At 37.3% G+C, this 13368-nt stretch overlaps 1 protein-coding gene across 3 annotated transcripts in view; it reads right to left on the bottom strand.

Moving 5' to 3' along the window:
* The window catches only part of LOC124547136 (beta-glucuronidase-like), a 216956-nt gene that overhangs the window by 49868 nt on the left and 153720 nt on the right, over window positions 1–13368 (bottom strand). For all 3 annotated transcript variants that reach the window (XM_047125089.1, XM_047125088.1, XM_047125087.1), the window contains exons 4-5: window positions 9787–9953; window positions 534–679 (exon numbers count right to left, since the gene is read on the bottom strand). In XM_047125089.1, the coding sequence (XP_046981045.1) occupies window positions 534–679; window positions 9787–9953 (313 nt within the window). The remainder of the gene's footprint in view (window positions 1–533; window positions 680–9786; window positions 9954–13368) is intronic.

The following is a 13368-nucleotide window of genomic DNA, read 5'->3' on the forward strand; positions in this document are numbered from 1 at the left end:
ATTTAGGAAAAGATCCCGATATCTTTTCACAGGCATTATGCAAGTCAGGTGTGGTGTTAGTGAAAGTGCTCTGAACAGTCAAAACCTTTTTGATTTTAAAGTGGTACAGTGCATTCTCAACAGATTGTTATGTTTCTAAAGTTTCTCATCTACCTCCCAAGACTCAACCTCACTGTTCATTACACTGCTTATGAGAAAAGCAAAGTGTCTGCTTTATCAAGAGTGCTTCAAAATGACCTGTCTCAAAAATATTGCCATTTGACAATTTGCCCTGACTGTACTGTGAAACATACACACAAGGAATTGTGAATTGTTCTTGTTGGTACTGCCATACAGATGCTAATCGTTTGATTACAGTAAAGAGACATGTAAAAATATGGTTACCATTCCCAGTGTGAAGCTATTTGCTAAATGTGCCTCAAAACAGGGCATATAGTGGAAGTTTATTGTAATCAGTCTCAGGATCCCACTGTCTGGATGATTTAAATAAAATAATGAATAATTATTAATGATTAAAAAGTATAAGAATTTACCTGTCCCATCATCTGAGTACTCAGTTGTAATGGTGATGTCATCAATGAATACCTCAGGAGTTGTGTAGAGATGAACCGAGCGATCAATCCCCGCATAATTGAAGAAATCAAATGTGTAAGTTTGATATGTCCTACTGCCATTTTCACTGCATAAAAAAATATAATGTAAATAACAATATTCATGACACATAAGACATTCACTGACATTATTTAGCACAATACAGATTTCCTGTATGAACATGTGTACAGATTTATTTGCAATGTAGCAAAACTCTTAACAGTATAAAACAGTTGCTGAATCAAGGATATTACTGTAAGAAAAAGTTAAAATACGATGTTTTGTAACTAGTCATTATTTAGTAAGAAACAATTGGTAAATGTGCAATGAAAGGGATGACACCAAGAGTTATGTGAAGTATCAAAGAGTGTTTCAGAAGCAATAAGGTCTGTATATTTTTTTAAATTATTAATGATGCTCATTTAAAAAACAAAAATCTGTACAAAAATTAGTATAAATTTTTATGTGTGAGTAAAATGAACCATTAATTCTATAATTTCAAGAAAAAAGCAGTTGCAAATCATTCATAACATTGACTTCAGCCTTTGATCCTGTTATTTCATGTCAACTGGGTGGTCAAGTCTTGCACTTTAATATGTTACTGCAAACATTGCTAGAAAGATGTGATAGGTGAGACAACAATTAAGACACTAGACTCATGTTTGGGTGGAGTGAAGTCAGTGCCCCTTCTGAATTTCTATATTTCTCGCTAGAAACTTTATAGCATGCAACAATCCAAAGCTAGAATTCTACCAACTCTAAATAAGGAGAGAAAAGAAAGAAGATTAAGATTTACTAGTTCCTTGACAACATAGTCACAGAAGTGAAGCACAAACACAGATTGGAGAAGGAAATCAGCTATGTTGTTTTGAAAGAAACCATCCCAAAACTTGTCTTAAGCAATTTAGTAGAACCATATAAAATGTAAATCAGGGAGACTGGAAAGGTATTTGATCACTCTCTCTCCATGACTCAAGGTCCATGTCTTAATCACTGCATCACCTTGATCAGAAACAATTCCAGGCATCCTCAGTCATTCTTGTAACAAACTCACTGTAATGTATTGTCCAATATTTGTGAAAATACCAGTTTTTTGGAGACTTTGCTGCAGGATTTTTTAGGATTGACACCAGACATTATTCTTACAGCATGCATTTGCATTCTACAAAATGCAAATTTCTCAAGAATGATTCCTTGACTCTTTATCAAATGTTAATATGAAAACTAACATAATTTTTTCATTCATAAATAACTCATTGTTTGATATGTTTACTGCAACTGTTGCTGAACCACAGTGTTTCATTAGGTCTTTGGTGTGGGTTATCCAATTCCAGACTGGTCCATCTGTAATCCCAAAAACTGAACACTATCTAATTCTTGATATTTTTAAAACCCCTAGTTTTATTTCTCCCATTCTATGAGCAGTGACAAAATGTATGTTCTCAGACTTGAAAAATTAAATGATAATGCATTTACTCTAAATCATCATTTGACATTTTCAAATATTTCTTTATCATTTTCACAGTGAGTGCTCTGGTACTTTCTTTTAATTCTTTAATTCTTAAATCTATATAATTTTCAAGAAGGACATAATTTACACCTTGCAATAAGGGCAAGATGAAAATTCTTCTTGGCAGTGAAAGATTAAAAAGGTTCTTATTTTTTGACCAAATTAAGTCATGCATTTTCTCTTTGTCTTTCTGTCAAAAATGCTCCATCATAGAAGAACAATTCTGGAAGAACTACAGAATACCTATCTCTGGCTGCTGTAAGATCTTTACTTCACTCAATATATATTCCAATTACAAACGTCTCTACCTGTTGGGCATATGTAACTCAGTTTTCTTCTGCTAGTGAATAAGGAATGTACCAACAATTCCTGCTTCCAAGTGTTTAGTTTTCCAGTTTCAAAGCATCTTTAAATGCCCCAATAAAATAATACTTTTATCCTTGCCACATACTGGAGAGCAGTCCTGTTGTCATAGCCAATAGCTTCCACACCATGAGTCCAGGAGTTTGAGAGGTACACATCTTGATAACTGCCATTTCCTGAGACCTTTCACTGGATCACCTAAGTGTGTATTGTGTCTGATCAGATTGTCACAGACAGAAAGAATGACTCCCTGTAAAACATTACAGTATGCCACTTAATATCCTAGTTGGCTCTGACTCGCACAATGTAAGTCTCTATTGTCTTTGGTATGGTGTCAGCAGTAAATGACGGTTAGCAACTCGAGATACTGACACACATTCCAGTAATCTCTCCTGATAGTGCACGATGGCACTCTGCCTGTAAGCTCTACCCAGATTCCAAATGCCAACATAATTTGTCAGAGCCAGTCAAACAATCCCACAATCTTCTTCCTTCTGGAAGGACGCATGTCTACTCTCATGGTATTGTACTGTGTCTGCTTCACTGCCATTCATTCTACAGTCACTGTACTACACTGTTGGTCCCTCATGCCAATGATTCGCCTTTATCAAATTCCAAAAGATGGCAATAAGATGCATGTACTTATCCTGTGGGCATGCTACATTCAATCTCCACCTGAAAAATTCTAGTAATGTTTGACACACCCAGTAGTCATCATGTATTCACACCATACTTCATCAATAGGAATGGCTATTTTTGTACTGAAAATAAGCTCACATAGGGGAAAAAAGGGTAAAATGGCCAGGTTAGGAAATGTGGCCACTGCTCATTTGATGTGTTCGACAGTGCTGCTTCCTGTTGAGAAGTGGCCAAACTAGCTGTAATCAACACTGTTAGTGTTGTCAGTGACATTAACAATGGAAGTTTTCTCTGTTATCTTTCTATGAACACATTTAGGTTTTTCAATCATTTGATGTAAGTTACGTCACTCATATTACTTTAGTTGCTTCACTTTTATGTAGAGCAATATGTTTTCATGATATCACAGTTCACGCACTGCCTTTTGGCTTACAAATATAAGTCACTGTCATTTCCTTTGGTTGTACTGTTTTGTGAGTGAGCCACGTATACAAACATGGTGTTCAATCAGGAAAACTGGCCACACTATACACTTGGAAAAGTGGCCAAGGTGGCCACATTTCCTGACAGATGGCTACTATTCCCAACAATTCATTTTCAATTTATTTGTCCCAATGAGAATTACCTAATTCCACATTGTGTGCGTAGTATAATAACTGAAATTAAAACATTACGAATCAATTTATACATAAAACTAATATCTGTTGTAGGCCCACCCTTTTAGTTGAGCAGTCTAACACTTGACTTTCCAGAGTGGGAAGGAGTGCCTGGTCCCGGGCACGAATCCACCCGGCAGACTTGTGTCGAGGTCCGGTGAGCCGGTCAGTCTGTGGATGGTTTTTAGGCACTTTTCCATCTGCCTTCCATATTTCTTTCTGTTAGTGAGATATGGTTCAGTTAATATCCACTGCCTTCAGATTCTTGTTTATTGTGCAGCAAGTACTATATCTTAAAAGGCTACTTGCTATTTGTGGAATGATCTGCTGTCCACTGTAATTATTACTTTCTACTATTGGCCGGTTTTGGCTATTATCCCCTGTTTTGAGTAGTAGTTGATATTTATGAGCACAAACCACCATGGTACTTATGGTATGGGGAGAGTTCCAGTATGTTCTAAATAATTTTTCATAAAAGCTTGAGATGTGGCAGTATTATTACAGTTCCCTTCCCATGCTCATCCCACATTCTTAATTTTTGTAATAACTTAATAATATTGAAAAGTATGATTGTTCTTTGTGTTTTACAGTATGCACCTGAAAAGTCTATGTTTAGTGTTGCACTCCACATCAAAATCACGGCATTATCAATTTTAAAGGAAGCAGAATTCAAAGATAAACAATGGGACCTGTGTTTTACTTTGTTCTGAGGTATGGTGAGGAAGAACACCTAGCAAGCAGAGATGACTGCAGACAGGGAGACATAAGTTGCTGGTATGGATGGGAATACACTAAACAGATTCAGAAGGATGTAGGTTGCAGTAACTACTGGGAGATGAAGAAGCTAGCACAGGATAGAGTAGCATGGAGAGCTGCATCAAACCAGTCTCAGGATTGAAGACCACAACAACAACAACAACAACAACAACAACAACATGGATGGAAGATGTTCCCAGTGGAAGTGCCAATGTAGCTTCTTGAACCCTCTTGATATACATATACACTTCAGATTTAAAGAGAAGCAAGGTTCAGTTTAAGTGGAGGGAAACCCCTTGAGTCAGGAGAACTAGACTTGGCCATTTTCCTGAAATGGAGCAGAGATAAAACAGTGCATCCAGAATGGTGATTATTGTAAGATTAATAGAAGTAATAAAATTTTCATAATGATTGTTTTGAATGGGAATAAGCATTCATCACATTTCGTACTAGTAAAACTATTCCAATTGTTTCACCTAAGAAAATGGATGCATATTACAATATTTTAGGCACAGTATCTGTCATTCCATAAGGGATCTAGTCATTTATTGAACAATTATCCTTTTGCTGTGGATCGTGTTCATTACTAACATTTCACAGTTGTCCACAATTAAACCTCATAATTTGAATAATTAACTTTGGAATACTATCTGTAATATTTATAACTACACAACATCATAATATTTGGCCTGTATTCTTAAGATTAGCAAATAAAAGAAAGTTTTTTGATGAACTAAGATCACAAACACATTTGCAATATGCAAATATTCAAAGTTAATAGAACACAGATCAATTGAAATATAAATAGCATTTAGTGTAGTTTGGTAATTGCCACAACATTTGCAATGGCCTGAAAGGTCATCTGAATTGGTACAGAATATTAATGAAACATAATTTTGAGAAATATGTAACTTAAAATTTGCTTATTTACAAAAAGTAATTACACTTTTGAGAATTTATGGATCATCAGAAAGCTTAGGACATGGAATATCTGTAATGTTCTGTAAATCTTGGTAAACTTGCTGTATTGGGTTGTTATTGAATATCAAATATTTAAGTTGCTTCATATATCATATTTTCTCTTGATTCATAAAATTGTTGACACTAGAATTCTTTGCTGATTTGTGCATTATTCAAATAATAAACAGCAATTAAAAAATCACTTTCAGAGTGAGGCAAACTTTAAACCCTAAATTTGTCTAGTAAATTTCAAAATAAATATTGTATTCCTATTACGTGTAATGTTAAACACAGAAAATATATTTTTTTCCATAATTAACAATCATTACATAATTGTAGAGATGGTACATGAAAGCATCTTACATCTATTTAGTTTTTATTGTAACTACTACTTTCTATTTACTACGCACATAAGGAGATTAAAATTTAGTTTCTTATTTTATTTTGCAGAAAGTTCACCATGTCTGATGCTTAGAAGCTAACAAGCAGAAGATTTTTAGATATTAAAGGAGACAGACTTACTTCTGTAGTGGTTATCTATGTTGAAGTATTGTGCAACAATGGCACCTAATGTCAAGTTTTTCATTACAATGAGTCAGAGTGAATCTACAGGTGGAATAAACAAAAATCCTCAAATGAGTCACATGGCCAGTTTTTGTGCTTATAATGATATAGAAGCAATTATTCCAAAACTGCACAGAGTGGTATCTGGTTCTGAAGCAGACTACTATGCAGTTTCAATGTCGACCTGTATGTCAGGCATCGAAGTAAGTAAATAAAAACACATTGTTTTTCTGATATAACATGTAATTGGTACATCAATAACCATGTTATGTGAGAATGGAACACACTAATTTCCAAACGTGAAAACAGGATAGCATTTGAATATGACATTACATACGGTACAAAACTAATGGCAGGTAGATTAGAAAATGTAAAAAGGGAAATGGATAGGTTAAAGTTAGATATAGTGGGAATTAGCGAAATTCGGTGGCAGGAGGAACAAGACTTTTGGTCAGGTGAATACAGGGTTATAAATACAAAATCAAATAGGGGTAATGCAGGAGTAGGTTTAATAATGAATAAAAAATAGGAGTTCGGGTAAGCTACTACAAACAACATAGTGAACGCATTATTGTGGCCAAGATAGACACAAAGCCCACACCTACGACAGTAGTACAAGTCTATATGCCAACTAGCTCTGTAGATGATGAAGAAATTGAAGAAATGCATGATGAGATAAAAGAAATTATTCAGATAGTGAAGGGAGACAAAAATCGAATAACCATTGGTGACTGGAATTCAATGGTAGGAAAAGGAAGAGAAGGAAATGTAGTAGGTGAATATGGACTGGGGTTAATAAATGAAAGAGAAAGCCACCTGGTAGAATTTTGCACAGAGCACAACTTAATCATAGTTAAAACTTGGTTCAAGAATCATAAAAGGAGGCTGCATAAATGGAAGGGGCCTGGAGATACTGACAGGTTTCAGATAGATTATATAATGGTAAGTGAGATTTAGGAAAAAGGTTTTAAATTGTAAGACATTTCCAGGGGCAGATGTGGACTCTGAACACAATCTATTGGTTATGAACTGTAGATTAAAACTGAAGAAACTGGAAAAAGGTGGGAATTTAAGGAGATGGGACCTGGATAAACTGACTAAACCAGAGGTTGTACAGAGTTTCGGGGAGACCATAATGGAACAATTGACAAGAATGGGGGAAAGAAATACAGTAGAAGAAGAATGGGTAGCTTTGAGAGATGAAGTAGTGAAGGCAGCAGAGGATCAAGTACGTAAAAAGATGAGGGCTAGTCAAAATCCTTGGGTTACAGAAGAAATACTGAATTTAATTGATGAAAGGAGAAAATATAAAAATGCAGTAAATGAAGCAGGCAAAAAGGAATACAAACGTCTCAAAAATGAGATCGACAGGAAGTGCAAAATGGCTAAGCAGGCGTGGCAGGAGGACAAATGTAAGGCTGTAGAGGCTTATCTCACTAGGGGTAAGATAGATACTGCCCACAGGAAAATTAAAGAGACCTTTGGAGAAAAGAGAGCCACTTGCATGAATATCAAGAGCTCAGATAGAAACCCAGTTCTAAGCAAAGAAGGGAGAGCAGAAAGGTGGAAGGAGTATATAGAGGGACTATACAAGGGCGATGTACTTGAGGGCAATGTTATAGAAAGGGAAGAAGATGTAGATGAAGATGAAACGGGAGATAAGATACTGCGTGAAGAGTTTGATAGAGCACTGAAAGACCTAAGTCGAAATAAGGCGCCGGGAGTAGACAACATTCCATTAGAGCTACTGACAGCCTTGGGAGAGCCAGTCCTGACAAAACTCTACCATCTGTTTGGATTCCGTAGAAATATGGGAACACATGAGGCAATACTGACCATACAACTTATCTTAGAAAACAGATTAAGGAAAGGCAAACCCACGTTTCTAGCATTTCTAGACTTAGAGAATGCTTTTGACAATGTGACTGCAATACTCTCTTTCAAATTCTAAAGGTGGCAGGGGTAAAATACAGGGAGCGAATGGCTATTTACAATTTGTACAGAAACCAGACAGCAGTTATAAGAGTCGAGGGACATGAAAGGGAAGCAGTGGTTGGGAAGGGAGTGACACAGGGTGGTAGCCTCTCCTCGATGTTATTCAATCTGTATATTGAGCAAGCAGTAAAGGAAACAAAAGAAAAATTCAGAGTAGGTATTAAAACCAATGGAGAAGAAATAAAAACGTTGAGGTTTGCCGATGACATTGTAATTCTGTCAGAGACAGCAAAGGACTTAGAAGAGCAGTTGAACGGAATGGATAGTGTCTTGAAAGGAGGATATAAGATGATCATCAACAAAAGCAAAACGAGGATAATGGAATGTAGTTGAATTAAGTCATGTGATGCTGAGGGAATTAGATTAGGAAATGAGACGCTTAAAGTAGTAAAGGAGTTTTGCTATTTAGGGAGCAAAATAACTGATGATGGTCGAAGTAGAGAGGATAAAATGTAGACTGGCAATGGCAAGGAAAGCGTTTCTGAAGAAGAGAAATTTGTTAACATCGAGTATAGATTTAAGTGTCAGGAAGACGTTTCTGAAAGTATTTGTATGGAGTGTAGCCATGTGTGGAAGTGAAACATGGACAATAAATAGTTTGGACAAGAAGAGAATAGAAGTTTTTGAAATGTGGTGCTACAGAAGAATACTGAAGATTAGATGGGTAGATCACATAACCAATGAGGAGGTATTGAATAGGATTGGGGAGAAGAGGAGTTTGTGGCACAGCTTGACTAGAAGAAGGGATCGGTTGGTAGGACATGTTCTGAGGCATCAAGGGATCACCAATTTAGTATTGGAGGGTGGCGCTTTGGAACTTACAATTGATTCCCTCCGCTGATTTCATGTGATTTTTTACCACCACTCTCTGCAGTGCTCAACAGTCTCAGTCAGTCCGTACATAAGTGCTGTTGTTCTTTTTTTAGCTGCAGCTTTTCCTTTGGATTTCTATTTCACAATCACATCACCAACAGTAGATGTGGGCAGCTTTAGAAGGGTTGAACTGTTCCTGGCATATATGTCACTCAGGTGACAGCCAATGAGTAGTCCATATTCAAAGTCACAGAGCTCTCCTTACTGATCCATTCTTCTGTTAATGCTTCTCTACTGACAACATTCTACTTCCCACCTCCCTTTACGCTAGCAGGTCCACCTCTTGTGACATTCAGTGGTCAATACCACAGTATGTAGGGGTGCTTGGATACTTTTCACCAGATAGTATATAGCATATACTAGTATATGGTACATATAGAGTATAGTATATACTCTCAAAATTAATTGCTATTTTAGATAGCACATATTCTTAAAGCTAATGAAATTAAGTAGTGCATTCCATACAATCTGTGTACAGTCTACTAATTTACTCATCACCATATCACATACTTTAAATTCATATCATTCATTGTCTTAATGAACAATTATGACATCCTGTAGCATATCTCAGCTCTGTTCTATGTAACATACTGGACCTTGTTGCCTATTTATCCCACTATATGGAAAGAACCAGAGAGAAGGCTGAGCAACGATTCCATTACGATACATCAACATTCTCATTTATGTTATTTTTCAGTTGACCATGATCAGACTTTTAATTATTAAGATATTTCAGAATTTCTGAGATGATGTGAAGGTATTTTCATATGTTATTGGCATAACGTTATTTTAATTTCATGCAGAACATTAAACACAATATAAACACAATCTTGGTTTTGAAACTGTAATATGTTCCTTTGTCTAAAACTACACACTTACGTTCTCAGAGTTTCAAATGCACCTTGTGGAATGGTTGTATTGGTAAGTATATTGTTCACTGCAACAGTTATTCGGTTGCTTGCTCCAAAATTCAGCAGAGATGTGATCTCAGATTGAAATGGTAGATGTCCAATATCATGTTCCATCACTCTGTAACCATTCAACCACTAAAAAAAGAAGGGAAATATAAGGTGTCAAACTGTTGCTTCAATGGTTGACCCCATAAGCTAGAAATGTCTGAAAGACCTGAAGGTAATTGAAACTAAATACTGAAATAGTGAAAAGTTTAGCTTTAGGGATCAGAATTGTTTATTGTAGGAGTTTAAATATGGTAGAGAAAGTTCTGGAATTAATAAATAATTTAGAAGGAATGGAGCGGCTACCACCCCCTGCCACATCCACCCGCCCATGACCCAACCCCCGCCCCCTGCCCCCCCCCCCCCCCCCCCCCACACACACATGTGCAGCTACGTTGTGCCAGCAAAACACACAATGTTAGAGCTGCAACTCAGCTGGTAGAGTGCGCATGAGGTGTTGTGTTAGGAGGAGTGGCAAGAGGGACAAAGAGGTAGGAAGCAGGAGGGGTGGCGAAGGTTACCTGAAAGCTCAGAGGGAGGCAGCAGATGCATGGGGTAGGAATGCCAAACATGGGCCCCAGAGACACTGAGTTTGTTTGTTGAGGCCACGTGGATTATGAGAGCAGAGGTCTGCATAGGTCAGAGAAGCTGATGCCGGGGGTTAAGGACCCAGAGCCACAGATTGTGAAGTAGCCACTGAACTTGAGCATATTGTGTTCATCAGTGTGTGCAACAATAGGGTGATCAACCCTGCTCTTGGACACAGTTTGGCTGTGACTATTTATTCTAATTTACGGCTGGTTGGTGGTCACTTGCACCTATGTAGAAATTGTAGCAGAGCTGGCATATGATATGGCTGCTTTCACATGTGGCCTGCCTCTGATGGAATAGCATAAGCCTGCTGCTGCTCCTACCCCATGAGAGACAAGGCCACCCATGAAAGCAGCCATGTCATGTACCAGCTCTGCTGCATTTGTGCACAGTATTTTATGTAGGCATGATCAGCACCCAGCTACCACCAGAATGAATGGCCATTGTCAAACTGTGTTCAAGAGTAGAGCTGACCACTTAGTGGCAGAACACAACATGCTTCAGTTCAATGGCTGCTTCATAATCTGCACCACTTAGAGCCTTCTGCCCAACACCAGCCTCTGAGCTACACAGATGAGAGTTGGCCTTGCAACATATTGTCCATTCCCACAGCCTTCCTCTCCTCAGTCTTCAATGACCTACTACACCCACACTCTCTACCCAACAGCTGCCCTTTCTTCTATACATCACCCCTTCCCAATCCACTCTTCCGTGTCATCATCATCTTATGATGAATGAACTCACCAGCTTCGGCGACTGTGTTCAGTATTCATATCCCAAGCATGTGCTGCTTCTGCCTCACACATTTTCATCTGTTACACATTTTTTCCCCTCTCTGAGCCATCTGCTACCTTTCCACATCTCCTCCTCCAGCTCCCCACTTCTTCACGCTATAGGCACCACACCTGACACAACCCCTCACCCCAGTCTACCTGTTGGACAGCAGTTGCAACATTGTCTCTTCAGCTTGTACAATGTAGCTGTCTAGGTGTGTGTGTAGGGAGGAGGGAGGCAGGTGTATGTGGTTGTGTGTGATCAAAGGAATCATCTGAAAGTTAGCAAAGTTTTCATTCTAAAGAATGCAATCTTGTGGCTGTCAATGACTCAACACTTTCACTATTTGGTGAGTTGTCTTCATTACTTCTAAATTATTTACATAATGTAGACAAATGTCATCTCGTAGAGAAAAATCTCAAACAGTTAGGTTTTAGAACTCGCAGTCTTGGTAATGGTTGTTTTGTGAACAAATTGCACTGCCTTTATTTGGAACAAACCTATAGCAAACCTTTGGAGCAGCACACAGCAATTATTTACAGTTTTTCCCTGAACTCAGTCACAATAGTGCCTCACTGTTAATTTCACTAAATGATTGTTCATATTGTTACCAAAATTCTAACAGTTTGTCATCAGATGGATGGGATACCACTCATAACAAGCATTATAAATAACATTTAACTAGTAGAAGAATAGCTATGTATCATTTTATAAAAAGGCCGTATTATGAATTGCCATGCAGCAGCCACACTAAGCAACATGCAGAAAAAGTGCTACACTTATAATTAAGAATATTTGGGCACGTGGCTAAGTGACGACATGCTAGATGCATTACCTGTGTTTACAACAAATCAGTCCAGCTGAGCATCAGAATGATTCCACTGCATTGGCTGTCAATAAATTCTACTTAAACTAATATTTTTGGAGAAGCAAAACAATATATTCTTTATTATCTAAGGAAGTTTTTATGCCCTGATGATTCTGCCATTGATGTTTAACTTATAATGAGCAGCACACTATTTTCACTTGCAGATTTGGAACATAATATAGATTGACAGTTTTCAGTGTAGCATAGATACAGTGAGCCTGTTTCAGATGTAAGCTGCATTGTAAAACAACTATCCCAATTTGGGGACTGTGTTGAAAGGAATCAACATCTTTTAGAGCAACAATAACTAAGGATCTGGAAAGAGGCTGAATCTATGAATGTCACCACACAATCTTCAGCTCTGAGCTCTGTTGTACAAAGCAGGAGGGAGAAGCCAAAAAGTTAAGTAAAATGCCATATATATTTTGCACATGTTGTGGTGCACTTTAATACAAACAAATGTCAAGAGTCAGTCAGGGAAAATTGACATTCATAATCACAAATAACAGATTATGATTCAAGAATTACACATTACGATTTAGAATTTATTAATATTTAAACTAAGTTTAGACAACAGTTAGATTGGTACTGAACTTTCCACATATTCACAACATTTTAGCAGTGACACCATCCCTAAGAATCTCAGTGGCACGAGACAGTTAAATAATGTCATATCTTTATTGTGTCTCACAGTTTCAATAGAAGATTGGAACAATAACTACACACTGTGACACTGAACACTAAATCAGTTTTCTGCACTAATTGCTCATTTTAATATTTCAAAACATAGTTTACTGTAAAAACTTAACAATTTCTATCCTTAAAGTCCCTTTCCAGCGATAACACAAGAACTTTCAATACTATAAATCATTCTGACTGCAATAACATGTTATTAATGTCAGTTTCCTTTTAGACCATTTTACATATAAAATAAATCAGCCTGAAAACTGTAATGACCTGGCTAAAAGACCATAGGTCCATCTTCAGTACAAAAAAACTGCAGTTCATAATTGAATCAATTGAAATTGTCCTTCTCATGTTACTGGAGGTAGGCTAGCAACAATATGAAAAATACAGATCGCTACTCACCACATGGAGGTGGTGCTGTGTGACAGACAAGCTGAATGAAAAAGACTGCTAGATATTAAGCAGCTATCAGACGAAGTCCTTCATCAGATAGACATCAAAACTCAGTCACATTCACACAAATACAGTTCTCACACATATGGCTGCTGTCATCCTTGTGTGCTAAGACCTGACTGTGAGTGCATC

This window comes from Schistocerca americana, chromosome 1 (assembly GCF_021461395.2).
Source record: "Schistocerca americana isolate TAMUIC-IGC-003095 chromosome 1, iqSchAmer2.1, whole genome shotgun sequence".
NCBI classification, from domain to species: Eukaryota; Metazoa; Arthropoda; class Insecta; order Orthoptera; family Acrididae; genus Schistocerca; species Schistocerca americana.